This window comes from Rana temporaria, chromosome 3, assembly GCF_905171775.1.
Source record: "Rana temporaria chromosome 3, aRanTem1.1, whole genome shotgun sequence".
Classification (NCBI taxonomy): Eukaryota; Metazoa; Chordata; class Amphibia; order Anura; family Ranidae; genus Rana; species Rana temporaria.
In genome coordinates, this window is record NC_053491.1 from 459,296,095 (window position 1) to 459,313,474 (window position 17,380).

At 46.1% G+C, this 17,380-nt stretch overlaps 1 protein-coding gene across 1 annotated transcript in view; it reads right to left on the reverse strand.

The window, feature by feature from the left end:
* Positions 1 to 1,429: 1,429 nt before the first annotated feature.
* LOC120933506 (NXPE family member 3-like) overlaps positions 1,430 to 17,380 on the reverse strand; it is a 65,910-nt gene continuing 49,959 nt past the window's right edge. The window contains exons 4-6 of the mRNA XM_040346746.1: positions 16,114 to 16,184; positions 4,596 to 4,811; positions 1,430 to 2,142 (exon numbers count right to left, since the gene is read on the reverse strand). Coding sequence (XP_040202680.1) covers positions 1,610 to 2,142; positions 4,596 to 4,811; positions 16,114 to 16,184 — 820 coding nt within the window. The 3' untranslated portion in view covers positions 1,430 to 1,609. The remainder of the gene's footprint in view (positions 2,143 to 4,595; positions 4,812 to 16,113; positions 16,185 to 17,380) is intronic.

Below are 17,380 nucleotides of genomic sequence, written 5' to 3' on the forward strand. Positions count from 1 at the left end.
GGAAAAAAATAAAACATGTTCTATTTCTAAACTCCGATGGAAAAAAGTCTGATGGGGCCCACACACGGTCAGAATATCCAATGAAAAAATTCCGTCTGGAATTGATATTTGGGGGGAACCCCACGTCATTTTTTTTTTTTAATTGACGGCAGGGTTCCCCTTAATATCCATACCAGACCTAAAGGGCCTGGTAATTGAATTTGGGGGGACCCCTACGCTTTTTTTTTTTTTTATGAATGACTTTTCTCTGAATTGTCGGGAGCCGACAATTCATTAGAGCCACGAGTGATTTTAAATTACTTTTTTTCCTTCAGAAATGACACTTTGTGCAGAGACAGTTCTAAGCACGGGAAACATGCGCTGCTTCACAGGCATACTATACACCCCCCCTAGGTACGAAATTTAAAGGAATATTTCACTTTCATTGGTTCACTTTGGTTCACTTTAAGCATTTAAGCATTATTAAAATCACTGCTCCCGAAACAATGGCCGTTTTTAAAACTTTTGTTTGCATTGATACATGTCCCCTGGGGCAGGACTCGGGTCCCCAAACACTTTTTAGGACAATAACTTGCATATTAGCCTTTAAAATTAGCACTTTTGATTTCTCCCATAGACTTTAACAGGGTGTTCCGCGGCATGAGTTTGACTCGAACTTGAAGTTCATCCCTACTCATTTTATACAATTTTCTTAGTAGAAACAGCTTACTGTTGAGGCTTGAATGCTCATGCAGTTTTTGTAATGAAGTCCACATACCTTTAGCCGTTTTTTCTGTTCTTATGTGTATAAGCTGGTCATCTTCCACTAGTAAGCTTATAATTGCTTTTGCCTGCCTGCCTACCTTACCTATCCCAGTACCTCAGCACTTGCCACAAGTTATCCTTGTTCAAAACCATTTCTAGCTTAAACTTCCACAGCTGATAATTGACATTATTCAGCTTTGCAACTGCAAATATCACATCTGAACTGCTTGCCATCTTCCAGTAGCTTGCATATAGTACTCACTGAGATGCAGAGTTATCTTTCCAGTGCCTGGGTGCTGCTGGGTACGCTGGGCCCGTAACCTATTGTGCAGAGTATTGATATAAGTGCTGGAAGCTTCTTGGATACAGCAATACGGCTTTAGTTTCATGGAGAAATATCAGAACATGTCTTTAAATACATTTCCATAGATACACACTGCAGTGCTGGATAGATAGGTATAATGCATACACTATATATATATATATGTGTGTGTATATATATATATATATAGTTTACATTACTTTACATTACATGTTGTTGTTCTTCAAACATGTTCTACTTTATGAAGAATCTTTGAAGAATCTACTGGGGAGAATACAATTATTAGGTTTGGTTATGGCAATGCCAGTTGGACGGAACATGAAATTCTGGTGGGGATATCTAACCACAAAAGTCTCCAAGAGCTACTTGTAAGCCAGTCTGTAATTTAACTTGCCAACAACCATGCAAAAGTGAAATACAAACTAAAACAATACAGGGAAACTGCCTGGATGCCAGGATTTATATAATATTCTTTCGTTTTCAACCCAAGTTTAACAGATATCCAAACAAGGAATAGAGAATATGGGGACATAATCTTATCAATCACGTAGGGCATATATAGGACAGCATAAGGTCCACCTCATTCCTGATGACCGGTGGACCTGGGTGGATGTTGTCCGGGAGGTAGTGACAAGACGTCATGTCCCAGGCATCTATAATAGTGACATCTATTCCTTTAAAGGCAGCCCTCAGTAGAATGTCCAGCTGAAGAGACAACCAGTCACTGCCAAAAATTGACTTATAACCCGTGTTGGCCGATTTTATGAGCACTGTCGTCTTGGGACTACGAAAAAGCAGAGATGAAATGGCTTGACGAATTCTTTCCAGCCTCTCCAAATAAACTCTGATGGGGAAAGTGGTAAAGTGAGCCCAGAGGGTCAATACAATAACAGTATGAGGTCCGCCACTGATCCCAGCCAAGTGGGCTGCCTCGTAGTGCAGGTCAGCCATCATCGTCTTTGTCGCTCTCAAGGGAAGTCCATGAGCACGCCATCGTAAAGCCAATCCAGTGTTAGCATCTACTGCAAGTAGTGGGCCAGATTGGTAGTTGATGTGCAAATCGATCGTCTTGAGACCTAGGTGAAAGACAAAAATATGATAATTTAAGCATCCTAGAGCCTTATTTCCGTTTAAACAAATTATTCCTAATTTCAACCATTACCTTCTATGACACCTGCCTGTTCAACCCCCTGGGGTCCACCATGCCACAACCTATGACTACCCTTAACATGACTATGACATAACTATGCCATACCAAAGCTTAAAGTAATTCAGCACAATGGCTGAAAAGCTTTGCAAAGTCAAAAGCAATTTATTGAATTATTACACATAATCATACACACCCTAACCAAAAAAAGCATGTTTGAATTTTTAAACCACACACAGTATAATAGATATAAATACTAACTACACTGTGTCAGTGTCCCCAACTGATTGTTGAACAGGGAAAAGACTCAGGGCTAATGAGTGCGATGCTGTATACATAAAATCACAAATTTATGAAATGCAGAGGTCAGGAGGGGTATTAAACAGGGAACAGGGGCCAAGAGCTCATAGGCGGGAAATGCAGGGGTGGTTATTGCACAGATTACAGGACTCAGCCGTACATAACACATAAAGTGCAATGCTCAACAGTACCAAACACAGAGTCAGGAGTGCATAATGCACAGATTTCAGAGGTGGGGAGTGTGTATGATGAATGCAGGTGTCATGAATGGGTATTGCAGAAAGTGCAGGGATCAGGAAGGGATATCACACAGGGACCAAGAGTGCATAATGCAGATATAGGAGTCCGGAATGGTTATTGCTCAGAGTACAGGGGTCAGGAGTGGTAAGCCCACACAGTACAAGGGTCATGGGTACATAACACACAGGGGCCAAGGGTCTGAAATAATTAATGCATAGATTACAGGGCTCAGGGGTGGTTATTACACAGAGTAAAGGGGTAAGGAGTGTAAAACACAGAGAATGTATGGGTCAGGAGTGGTTATCACCCAGAGTACAGCGGTTAGGAGTACTTAACACACAATATGGACAGTCCAACATAACACACAGAGTGTAGGAAGGCTTTAAGCGGTTGTAAACCACTGTTTTTTTTCTGGACCTGCAAGGTAAATGCATAATTTGCTAGTATGCATCGCATACTAGCACATTATGTGAAACTTACCTTAAAAAAAAGCCCTCCTGCGCTGCGATGTCATCGCTGGAGGCAGCGTCCGTCTTCCTTCCTGGATCAGCGGACTCTGGCTGTGTGACTGACCCGAGCAGTGATGACATCACTCCCACGTATGCATGGGGGAGCCATCATTCATGGCACAAGATTCTGAAGGAACAGCACGGCTGTAGCAAATATCTATTAAACAGTGCACATTTAGGAGATATTTACTGTACCTATAGGTAAGCCTTATTATAGGCTTACCTATAGGTATAAACTATGCATGGGACTTTACTTCCTCTTTAAGGCAGGGTTGCACACTGATGATGTTAGAACATGAATAGTTTATTCTATCTGGCTGGCTTACTAACAGTTCCCACCTATGGCCATACCCCTCTGACATGTTTCACCCCTATTGGGCCTAATTGTATAGGTAGAGGAGGAGATGCTGGGGCACCAAGACAGCAGCCGCCCGCAGCCCAGAGAGAGAAGAAGCTGCCGCCCGGAGCGCAGCCCAAGTGATGGGGTAAGTACGGGCCCTGACTGACTGACGGAGGGGGGTTGCCGCCCTTTACCCCCACAACCCAACTGGCCGACCGGGGGGCTTCTGTGCCATCTGTGACCTGACCACCACTGATATAAAGTTTGTGCAAGTATCCACCTAGTGTCTTGGAGTCCAAACTACCTAAATCCATATTGTGTTATCCTCATTATCAAAAGCAATGTAAATAAAAGAAAGATTACCATTCTAGGGAATTAACTTTACAAAACCTAATTATGAAAATTGACATTGCAAAATAATGACACTACAAAAAGAATGCCCCCCTCCCCAACTCTAATAAAATATATACCCTGAATCTGTCCCTTCTTGAAAATATATGTCGAAAGTCTAAAATCTAAAATGAAGTAATAATATGGGCAGGAGGGTAGATCAAAAGCACCCCAAGGAAAAAGTGAGCAACATACAGTATATCAACAAGGAGGTGAAGAATATAATTATCAGAAAATATATATATTTTTTAACTATGACAAGAAAAATTAGCATGTCTGTTTGAGAATTAGGTATGGGTATTGTTATTTATGGGCAATGGGGAGTTATTCATAATAGTGTGTTATATCCCACTCAAATTTCATCCCCTTGGGGATACGGAAGTCTAAACAAAATATCCAATAGACCTCCCTCCTACTCAAGAGTGAGCAACTTCACCCCCCTTGGACAGGACAGCCTGCTTCAAAATTTCCTTCTATCCCTTAGTCTGTTAAAAAAGAATCACATCTATGGCCTGATATAAACGACCCCAATGAAAACGAATAAATGATCACTTTTGTAAAAGGGTAAAATGAAAATGTAAAAAAATAAAAATAAAATCTTACTTGGTATGAAGTTTATCAGGTACTCGAACCACTGGCGTAGAGTTGAATCCCCAAACATGTAGATGTCTTTCCCTTTAAGACATGCTAATGCCTCATTCGGCTTCGGAAAATGTCTTGATTTGCAGGCAAGGGACGTCCAGGTGTCATTGTAATAAAACCCAGAAGGTTGTGGAGATTCCTGGCCAGGTCTACAGGCTGGGAGTGTAGAGGTGAGGTCTGTAAGAGGGTGATGGGTGAGAGATCATACTGTTTGGTGGTTGTCCATAATCTGGGCTTTTTTTAATAATAACAAAAATAAATAAGTTAAAATGCATAAAAATATTAATTATTTTAGTAACATCCAGGAATTTCTCCTGGACCAACACAACCATTTGAGCTACTTGGCCTTTTTGAAGAAATTCCCTAGCTAAATGAAATGTAGTTTGCTAAATCAAGGTATATCATAAGCCCCTACCTTTTTTAAATAAAAAAATGTTAACAGTTTTTTTAACGAATAGTTGTATCTCAGTGCTGCTCATCTCTTGCATCTTCTTTGCCGTCTCTTCCTATCATTATGCACTATAGCGATGGCTACATGGCTTTTCTCAGAATGGTTCTCCATAGGGTGAGCATGCAGTGGACCATATTTAAGTAATTCCCAATGCTACATATAGAGGGTGCATTATAATATTTTATTTGGAGACATCTAATTGCTGTGTTTTCAGAGTGGTGTACTATATCATTTCCTCTGCTGCCAGCCTGTACATGTTAGTCTGTGCCACCTGGTACTCCTTACAGCTGGGGGAGATTGGCTTTTATCCCCTAAACATCTGTTCATTTTTAGATTTTTGGGCTTCTTGTACCTTACAAATACGTAGTGAGGGTGTTTTTTTTTCTAGCAGTATAGACAGATTTTAGTCTACATATACTTTATGTATTTCCTGATATTTATGAATATATATTAGTTTGTTTTGTTTTAAATTGTTTCTTGAGTTTTTTTGTGGTATTTATTTATTTTGTAGATTATTTTTGATGGATTCATGGCGGAACTACCAATTATGCCAGGGTCCTGACATTGCAACTATCGCAAAACGTGCTGACACTTTACTATCCTCTCTTTGGGAGGCACTGTACTGGCAAAATAGACCTTTTTTATGATTCATTAGGTTTGCTTTTTACCCCAGTTTTATAATTTTTGTTATAAAATAAAGACATCCCATGCTTTCTACAGTTCTTTCCTTCCGATCTGAATTTGTGATGAACTGGCCACTATAGTCTCCATCGGAAGCCTGTGTGCAGGGTGACAACACAGTCCCATCATGCCCCGGGACTGTGTCATCATAAGGGGTGGGGTCACCAGGTGACATCACCCGGTGACCCCCGTCCCATGCCTATATAAGTTGTTGCGCACCGCTCGACATTACAGCAGGAGAGAGCATTGTGTCAACATCGGAAGAACAGAAGAGAGAAGAAGACGGAGAAGACTGGGCCACCGCTAGTAAAAGAGCTAGCAGAAGATAGAGGAGGAGCCTGGCAGAAGAACCGGAGAATGGGAGAAGAGGCCGGAGAATTCGGAAGAGACCCCCGAAGTCAAAAGAAGACCCCCGGAGTTGACTAATAAATGACTTTAAAAACCTGTGTAGTTTTTTCTTGACATTTTTTATTTAAAATTTGGCGTGGGAACCTCAAGAATCATACCAAACACAGTGCCTGGTATTGGCAGGGATCCAAGTCGGATCCCCGTTCACCAAAGAGCTGTCCAAGGATGTCAGGGACAAGATTGTAGACTAAAACAAGGCTGGAATGGGCTACAAGACCATCGCCAAGCAGCTTGGTGAGAGGGTGACAACAGTTGGTGAGATTATTCGCAAATGGAAGAAATACAAAATAACTGTCAATCCCCCTCGGTCTGGGGCTCCATGAAAGATCTCACCTTGTGGAGTTTCAAATGATCATGAGAAGGGTGAGGAATCAGACCAGAACTACATTGGAGCAGCAAGGTCCCCATGCTCAAGAAAGCTACAAATTAAGAAAGCACATGTACAGGCCGGTCTAAAGTTTGCTAATGAACATCTGAATAATTCAGAGGAGAACTGGGTGAAAGTGTTGTGGTCAGGTGAGACCAAAATCGAACTCTTTGGCATCAACTCAACTCGCCGTGTTTGGGGGAGGAGGAATACTGACCCCAAGAACACCATCCCCACCATCAAACATTATTCTTTGGAGGTGTTTTTCTGCTAAGGGGACAAGACAACTTCACTGCATCAAAGGGACGATGGACGGGGCCATGTACCATCAAATCTTGGGTGAGAACCTCCTTCCCTCGGCCAGACCATTGAAAATGGGTCATGGATGGGTATTCCAGCATTACAATGACTGAAAACACACAGCCAAGGCAACAAAGGAGTGGCTCAAAAGCACATTAACCTCCTGGGCGGTGTTCCCGAGTCTGACTCGGGGTGAGATTTTTGGGCAAGGATCGGTAACCCCGAGTCAGACTCGGGCTCGCCTCGCTGGATGTACAGGGAGTTTCACTTACCTTGTCCCTGGATCCAGCGATGCCACCGCGCTGTGTGAGCGAGCAGGACCTCGCTCGATTCACACAGTGCCTCCGTGTGACGCCGATCTCCGTTCCCTGCGACGTTACGACGCACGGGGACGGAGAACGGCGCCAAATTCAAAAAAGTAAACAAACACTATACATACAGTATACTGTAATCTTATAGATTACAGTACTGTATGTAAAAAAAACACACCCCCCTTGTCCCTAGTGGTCTGTCCATTGCCCTGCATGTCATTTTATATAATAAAAACGTTTCTTTCTCCCTGCAAACTGTAGATTGTCCATAGCAACCAAAAGTGTCCCTTTATGTCAAAAATAGTTTTAGATCAGCTAAAAAACAGCGATAATAAATTATAATCACTTGCAGAATTGTGCGATAGCGATTTGTGGGGAAATTCGTCATAAAAAAAAAAAAATAATGACAGCAACAATTCTGCAACTGAGCAAATTTCAGTGATTTTGATTTGATTACATTATTGAATAATTTTTATTATAATTATATTATTATTTGTTATATTGATTTATAATTATTTATTATATTATAATTTATAATTTTGTTTTTAAAAAAATTTCATACCCGGGATGCCTATTAGAAGCTTGTTTGGTCAGATTTAAGTGAGTTATTTCTAAAAATGACAGACCTACAATATAAAACGCCAAATTTCCTTGCAAATAATGGTACCGCTTTCAGCATGTTTTTTCTGAAAGAATCATACCGCCAGGGAGGTTAAGGTCTTGGAGTGGCCTGGCTAGTCTTCAGACCTTAATCTAATAGAAAATATGTGGAGGGAGATGAAGGTTCGAGTTACCAAATGTCAGCCTCAAAACCTTAATGACTTGGAGAGGATCTGCAAAAAGGAGTGGGACAAAATCCCTCCCTAGATGTGTGCAAACCTGGTGGACAACTTCAAGAAACGTCTGACCTCTGTGCTTGGTGGCAAAACCCTTGTTGGCAATCACAAAGTCATGTTTTGTGAAGGGGTTAAATATTTATTTCACTCATTAAAATGAAAATCAATTTATAACTTTTTTGAAATGCGTTTTTCTGAATGTTTTTGTTGTTATTCTGTCTCTCGCTGTTACAATAAACCTACCATTACAATTATAGACTGATCATTTCTTTGTCAGTGGGCAAACATATAGAAAATCAGCAGGGCATTAAATACTTTTCCCTCACTGTATATCTTGACTTTATAATGGCGGTGAAGGATGAATGAGGGAATATCTTGCAGATGGAATCATCAGTACAGTAGATACAACAACAACAAAAAAAAACAGTTTCGGAACCCTGGGCATTAATATAGAGTTTTACTTTTTTTGCTTAGCTCTTTTTCATTAAAGGGGTTGTATGGCTTTGTTTAAAAAATAAATAAAATAACAAACATATCATACTTACTTCCACTGTGCCCCGATCCTCGTCTTCTGGGGTCCCTCGGCGGCTGTCTCGGCTCCTCCCTGCAAGAGCTAACACCCTTTTGAGAAGCACTCTCCCAAGGGGGTTAGCTTGAGGGCCCGCACCCTGTCATACACTCGACATCCATAGACACAGCGTGTATAAAGTGACAAGTGCTTTTGCGCTAAAATGGACCCTAAATGGATGAACCCACCAAAAATAATATAGTGCAGCAAAACCTAATAATGTTTACATAACATTGAACAAGAAATAAAATAAAAAGAGATTCTGCGCAACGTATCACGCTAGTGACCTAACAGTATCACATAAAAATAAATATAAATATCAATAACATATAGTGATATAAATAATTAATGTAGGAGCTGACAGAATTCAGCAATAAATGTATCAAAAATAAAGTGCAGTGTAGTCAATCCACAAAAATATACAGTACTCTGTGAGTTAATGTGCAAAAATAGTAAAAAACAAGTTGTGCAAAAGGATTTAAATGAGAAAGTCCAGTCCCAAAAAAATATGTGTAAGCACAAATCAGCTGTCAGAACGGATGCACTGGATGAAGATGAGCACCAGCTCGATACTAAAAATACACAGCCGTGTAGTAGAAGATGAATCAGATCCCTGACTGAGCTCCCGGGACTCTTACCTCTCAGCCCTCCTTAATGGGCATCAATAGACAGCTCACTCGCAGCCTTCTATGGGTGGTCACAACTGCTTCCTCTCTCGATCTAATGAATCCTCCCTCTATTGGGTCAGGTGCTCCTCAATATCGAATGGGTAATAAAAAGCAAGAAAAAGAGAGGGGACTCCCATAGTGAGGTACCGTATGGTGCAGGTGAAATATTTATTAAGGAAAAACCTGCGCTTACATATAAAACTAAAAACATGTGCAACGAAGGAATAAACAAGCGGCGTCTCAATCGCCAGCTTACGTCACTCCGGGTGTACGTCCTCCAATCCCTACGCGTTACGACACCACGTGTCTTCGTCTCGGTCCCGCCCCCCGGCGGCTGGGTGATTGGATGTGATTGACAGCAGCACGATCCAATGGCTGCACTGCTATTAATCTATCCCATCTAGCTAATCAACGCCCAGACTCCGTGGAGAAGAGGACTCCGGGGGATGTGCACAGCAGGTGAACGGGCTCAGGTAAGTAAAACGTGGGGGCTAGGGGAGCCGTCATTGCCAGGTTTTTTTTATCTTAATGCATAGGATGCATTAAAGTGGATGTAAACCCACTCTCATCCTTTCTAAACTACTGCCATAGTGTTGATCTATAAGGATATAGATGCCTCCTGCATGTATCCTTACCTGTCACATGTCTCCCCTCTGTCTGTTATAAGAACTGAAAAACTGCAGTTTATGTGGGTGGATCTGTTGTCTGGAGCTCTGTGGGTGGAGTTGTGATGTCATTTGCATATTCCTTACACTGAATTCTGCTATGATCACTAACATCCAGTCAAAATCCAGAAAAGTAACTACATGACTTCAGAAAAGGAGTGGGGGTGGGAATTTAAAAAAAAGGATTTTTGTACTCACCGTAAAATCCATTTCTCTGAGTTCATAGACGGACACAGCCTTCATTGACCTTAGGGTTATGCTTCTTCCTACCAGGAGATTTAGGCAGAATTCTACAGCACTTAAGGTGTTAAAAACTTTCCTTCATGCCGCTCCTCCCAGGGGGCGTGGCTCCCCCAGGCATAACCCCCACTCTGCTCTAGCAGCTTCAGTTCGTAACAAGCAGTACAAACCAAGGAGGGGTGGGTGCTGTGTCCGTCTATGAACTCAGAGAAATGGATTTTACGGTGAGTACAAAAATCCGTTTTTCTCTTTCGTTCATAGACGGACACAGCCTTCATTGACCTTAGGGACGTCCCCAAGCAGTGTCAAAAAAATTTGAGGGGTGGGAAAAATAACACAGCAAAAACAGGTTACACCCCAAACAAAACCGGAGTTACTCAACGGAGGAACTCCAACCGTAAACTGCCGCCTGTAACACCCTGCAGCCGAAGGAGGCATCAGAAGATGCACTCACATCCACCTTTCAGACTTAGAAAAAGTGTGGAACGACGACCAGGTCGCTGCCATACACCCCTGTAACACAGAGGCATGATGCCAGAAAGCCCATGAGGCCCCGATCGCCCTGGTCGAATGCGCCGTAACCCAAAAGGGAGGCGCCTGCCCCTTCAGGGCATAGGCCTGAAACACAATCCATCGGATCCACCCCGGAAAAAGGTGGCCGACGAGACTACCAGGCCCCCTGGTAGAACCAGCCAGCGACACGAACAGTGAGACCGACTTCCGGAACGGAATCATAGCAGATAAGTACATACATAGGGCCCGAATCACATCCAGAGGATGTAAAAGTGGCCACCTCCCTCCATTTCGGCCAAGGACATAAGGATGGAAGAACAATGTCCACACCAACGTGAAAAGCCGAAACCGCCTTGGGGAGAAAAGACGGCTGCGCCGCAGCACCACCTCATCCTTATGGATGACCAAGCAGGGAGCCTTGCAAGACAAGGCCTCCAGTTCAGACAAACACTAGTCTGATCGAGGTAATTGCTACCAGAAAAAAATCACAGTGGAAATGCCCACGACGAGCCACGGCCACGTGACAACGCAGACCTTCCTGGGCTAGAACCCAGAGTCAAATGCCTGAAGGGCAGGTACTCTAGCACTTGAGCTAAACCTGCTCCCGTCTCGTGACAGTCAACAAAAAACCTCCCGAATGTCCACAAAGGGAGCATCCAGAAGAACCAAAAGGACTAAATACAAGTCCCATGGGGGTAGTGGAGGGGCCATATGCCAGACCCCCAGAACAGACGTACGCACCAAGGAGTGCGACGCCAAGGCTCATTGAAAGTAACAGCCAGAGCAGAAAACTGATTCCCAACTGTACGTAAGGCGAGAGCCTGATCCACTCCCTGCTGTAAAAAACAGCAGAATCCTGGATACCACGTACGTACGAGGGTGCCATTTCATCTCCTCACCAGAGATGCAGGCCCTCCACGTATGATGTAAATCCTACGTGAGGTAGACTACCGTGCCGGCAGCACGGTCGAGACCACCGAGCCCAATAGGCCTCGGGCCTTCAGCCCCAGGCTCTCAACAGCCACGTCGCTAAGCCAGTGGCTGTAAAAACAGGGTGGAAGATCGGACCCTGTAACAGAAGATCAACCCCCAGGGGAAAATGCTAGGGGGCGTCAGCCACCAGACGCACCAGGTCCACGTACCAGGAGCGACGCGGCCAATCTGGGGCAATCCGGATTGATAAATACCCTCGGCTTCCACTCTGCGCAGCAGGCGAGGAAGAAGCTACCGAGGAGGGAAGGTGTAAAGCAGGCGATAGCGACCCCAAGGAGCCACCAACGCGCCTGACGCGTCAGCCCACGGGTCCCGTGACCTGGCCAAAAACATGGCACCTTCCGGTTGAGGCGGGACACTAGAAGGACCACGCCTGGAGTGCCCCACTTTCGGCACATATACTGAAAAACCCCTACGGGTGGAGAGACCACTCTCCGTGGTCTAGCATAGTCCGACTTAGGAGTCGGCTTGCCAATTCCGTACTCCCGGAATGTACACGGCCAATAGAGCCGGAACGGACCCTTCGACCCACCAAAGTATGTGCGCGACCCTCGTCGCTGCAACAGAGCTCTGTGTGCCTCCCTGATGGTCGACGTACGCCACAGCGTTGACGGACAGGGTCCCGAATGGTCGGCCCTGTAGATCCAGGGACCACCAGGCAAGGCAAAGCTTGATTCAGAACAATGATTGGTAGGTGGGTCGCCACCTGAGTCCAGCACCCCAGGGCTGACTGGGTGCCCCAAAAACCCCTCCCACAACCGGAGAGGCTGGCATCCGTCGCGACCACTGTCCAGTGGCTTGGCCGAAACGACTTCCCGGCCCGAAGCACCGGAAAACATCAGCCACCACACCAGGGACTAGATGACTCATCCGAACCTGGTAATCCAGAGATGACGGAAGCTAGTCCCCACGTGACAACAGGTCCTCCTGTAGCACCCTGGCGTGGAATTGGGCATACGGAACCGCCTCGAAAGAGGCCACCGTCAGATCCAGAACCCTCAAGCAGAATCGCGGAGATGACCACCACTAGGTCGACAACTGCTGCCCAGCAGATTGCAGAGTCTTAAATTTTTTCGTTAGGAGAACAAGACTCCCGCCCCGGCGGAATCCAGGACTAGTCCCAGGAATTCCAGTCCCAGACGGGACCAACACTGACTTCTGGACAAAAACAGAAGCCAGCCAAACTTCCTGGAGAGTCTGACACGTGATAGACACGGCTCCACAAATGCAGAGTTCTCAGAAGCTCGTAGGAGAATGTCGTCCAGACATCCCACGATAAACCCCCGCTGACACAGCCGGGCCAGTATCGGGACGAGCACCCCGGTAAAAACCTGTGGTGTCGACACCAAGTCGAGCGGGAGGGCCACAAAAAGAAAAAGGTCCTCCCTGACCGCAAAGCCCAGAATCTCTGGTGCTTAGAGCATATGGGAACATGCAGGTATGCGTTCATGACATCCAAGGACGTCAGAAAAAAATTCCCATCCTGAAATTTTGTACTGTACAAAAAAACAAACGAGGGCCCTGAGGCCCAGGGTTGGACGGACCCCGTCCACCATGGGGATTACCAACAGATTGGAGTATTACCCCTGAGACCGTTCCATCGAGGGAACTGGCACCATCACTCCCCCGATCAGAAGATCCTGGACAGAACCAACCAGCGAACCGGAGGAAGCCAGAGGATGGAGGGAAAAAATCTGTTAGGCAGCCAAGAGAGAAAATCTCGGAAAGAAGAGGCCTCAACCGAGCCGCAAAATCACAAAGCCAGCCCCCCACCCGACACGGGCGGGGGCAGACCTACATGCGGAAGCAATACCGTCCGCAGGCCCGTAAGGCACGTGGTGCCAGGCGCATCACAGCCCCGCAGCGGGGGCCTTAGCACCCTGCAGAATACCCACCGTGCTGGGCGCACGAACCGCTCGGGAGAGGAGGGCCCTCGCCGACGGCGAGGCTCCTTGCCCTTCCTAGCAGAGGAAGCAGCGTGCTCTTACCACCCGTGGCATCCCTAGGGGTGCCAACCCGGGAGGCCCAAAAAGCCGCCCACCCCTAAAGGGGTGAGTCCACCAAGGACCCTTTGAGGATCGGTCCGAAGACCAGCATGTAAGCCACACGAGGCGGCGCAAACACCCCCACACAGGCGGAAGCCCTGGAAAGCAAGGGAAGCGCATCCAGGACCGACTCACAGACGAACTACAGACCCCGAACCAAACGTTCAGCTAGGTCCTTACAGGGCTCAGCAGCATCTTATGCCCCCAGCTCCTGCAGCAGGAGCTACAGCCCTCTAGTCAGAGTCTGTGACACCAGAGACCGAGTCAAGACCGGTCTCAGCGGGGTACCCACAGGCAGGAGCCCCTTCCACGGGCAACGTGGCGGCTTTGCTCCATCCGGACACCGGAGGGTCCACAGGAGGAGAGACCCACCTACTTACAAAGGGGTCGCAAAGCATTCAGGGACTGCAAAAAATATATATATATATATATATATATACACTGCGGTGTAACATAAAAAGTCCAAATAAGGAACACAGTTGCAGTGCGCTGCGTTTTTGCGGAACCCAAAAGGGACCGGTACATCTGGTACCTCCGCCAAAACCACAAACCGTCTAGTTACTGAGCAACAAGCTCTACCGCAGAAAATAAGAGCTCCAACAAATTCCTTGGTCGCGTGGGTTTTTATAGCCCGCATCCACTGACACCACAGAACCAGACGCAATAGCCGGGCATAGTCTAATGTCAGCGGCATCCCCCGAAGCAGGCTCAGGGAGGGGGCGCTTTTTTACCCCCCAACCAGGCACTAGCTGCTTCAGAAATAACACTCCCTCAACAGAAGTGGCAGGGGGAGGGGCATCAAGGGTTAACTCAGGCCTTAGTGGGGAGGATAGTACCTAGTACAGGCTCCAGGGCATCCCACCACCGAGTTACCCAAACTGCTAAGCAGAGAACCACCCACGGTCACCTCCCGGCTGTTCCAGCTCTAATCTGAGCATGAGGGCCCCCAGGGAACTCACCACCCGCCTGGTGCATCGCGCTGAGAGGAGCCTGATGATGTGCTGAGAAGCCGGCTGCGCTGCTGACAGTCCCCACGGACAGATTCGCGGTCTCTCCGAGCGCTAAAACGGCCACACGAGGCCAAACGAAAATGAAAGATGGCCGCCGTAATTGCAAAAAACCGCCAAGGACCACAAGAAAATGGCCGCCGAAATACACAAGGCGCGACTACGGCAAAATGGCGGCCGTGGCGCACTTTTCAAAATTTTTTTTTTTTTTTTAAAGAACAGACAGCCAGCAGCCACAGCAGCATAGTAAAACAGCACACAAGTCCCGCAGAGAACACTACAGCCCCCTGCAGTGAACACACACAGCCCCAGCTAACACACAGGCCCCGGTGATTATAAAGAGACCCCAGAAAAAAAAACCCTCACAGCCGCTACCCAAAAGGGAAGGAAGGAGAGGAATAAGGGAGAGAGGAAAGCAGGGCGAACCCTCAGTCGACCTCCCCAGGGAAAATTCCAGCCAGACCACTTACCTGAGCAAGGGTCACTACTTACCTGTCCTGCGACTACCGGCTGGAAGTATCCCAGACAGACCAACGTCCGCTAAACGGCATGGCTGACAGCCAGACACACTGTGACAAGGCCATAAAAGACCGGTCATATGTGTGCCCTAGAACCGAAGTTCCCCGGCCGCCCCTGGAGCAATGGGGCCTGTCGTGGACGTCCCAAAGCTGAGCTGAGGGCCGGCACACGCTCGAAGGCCGAACCTGGGGGGACTACAAGGGTCGAGGACCCAGCCTGTCACCCAGTCGGCTGTTGATAGAAGAATCGCAGGATTCAAAAATGCAGGAACAACATAATAAAAAGCGAGAAAAATCGCAAGAAAAAATGCAAGAAAATTGCAAGAAAAACTCCAGAGTCCAGGACTCCAGAGAGAGCCTGACTCTCCTGTCGGTTAGGCAGAAACAAACTGAAGCTGCTAGAGCAGAGTGGGGGTTATGCCTGGGGGAGCCACGCCCCCTGGGAGGAGCGGCATGAAGGAAAGTTTTTAACACCTTAAGTGCTGTAGAATTCTGCCTAAATCTCCTGGTAGGAAGAAGCATAACCCTAAGGTCAATGAAGGCTGTGTCCGTCTATGAACGAAAGAGAAATAATGCCTGTCTCCAGGCTAGTGCATGAGATATGTAAATAACCTGTCACTCACAGCAAGGGGGCGGAACGGACTAAGGTTTTTCTCTGTAAGTCCGTTTTATTTCACTGAACACTAAAAGAGGATTGCTCAGAGCTGGATTAACTGTGTGTGGCAAGACTGGGCACAGATGATAGGAAATCTTATACTCTACATTGTGACGTCAAAATTTTTTTCGGGTTTACATCTACTTTAAGGTGAAAAAATACGAACCTTTACAACCCCTTTAATGTCTGATACATTGTGTTAGCCCATAATAACAAGAACAAGTCGTTATATCAAATACAATGGAAGGCTTACCTAATGAAGAATTTGTTGTCATGATGTTGATTGGAGGAACCAAACCCGATATCGTCTTGTCAGTCACAGAGCTGTGGAGAGCGAACATTTTATTAGCAACCTTAGCTGTGCCAACAACCAAACTGAATACAATTACTGGCATCATCAGGGAAACTGTGTATGCGATGGTCGGAAGGCTGTCAATCAAATAGGAATGCCCAGTCCCGCAGCCCATACCCGGAAGCGGCGGGAGAACATCTATCTCTACAACGGTAAGTACGGCATTGATTTTAAAAAAAATACCCGTTTCTGCTCCCCTTAAATAGCCTCAATCTAATGTTAAAAATGTATTTTTTGGGTGAACCTCCACTTTAAAATATGATAGCTAACTGAAAACCTAAAGTGACACTAAACAACATCCTTATTTCCCAAAAAGAATCCATACACATCCACCACTTAATGGTCCTGTAATACATTTTTTATGAAATAGTTTATTTTTTTGTGTTTTTCTGCCTTCTTGTAACATCCTCCACAAGCTCTCGAACCTACCATTTTCCATTTGTTTGTTTGGAACAAGCAGTGAACATTAGTTGCGGTCATGTATACTCCACTATGCACCAATCACATCCCATAGTCCATAGTACTTCTTGGGAGTGAGCAAGAGAAGATGGCTACATTATTACATACAGTGGGACCATGGAGAACAAACATAGCCACCTTCTAATACAGCCTTTTAAATATGGGGAAACCCTTGAACTTTTCGCTCTCAAGGAGCCACCTGCTAATAATTGCTACATCTAAAGCTCATGGTCAGTGGCTGCCGCTGGCAATTTTCTTTGGGGGGGCGGCAAACAGTACCACCAAACCCACCCCCATCGGTTGGTCTGTCGGCGGACGGGTCTGGTGCACTTACCCCATCTAGGCACACTTCTCCTGGGCCCTCAGTGCCGACTCTCCCGTTCTCCTGCTCTCCACGGGTGACGACTCTGGCTTCCATTTCCTCCCTCCTTCTCGGCGGCCAATTGGGAGTCTTCTCACACCCGCTTCTGATTGGCCCGATTAAGGATCAGTGTAACAACAGCAAATATTAATTTTCTGTTGTAACACCTGGGTGTGCTCATGGCGCAATGCTCTGCGCCACGATTCCACATATTTTGAAGTCTATTAGAGCCTATGGCTCTAATCAGGTGCTTAAAAAAACACCCCCGCCACTGTAATTCAGGCACCGGGCATCCTGAAAGGTGCCAGACGCCTGAATAGGGGGTGGCAGCGGCGGCCGTGGAAAGAT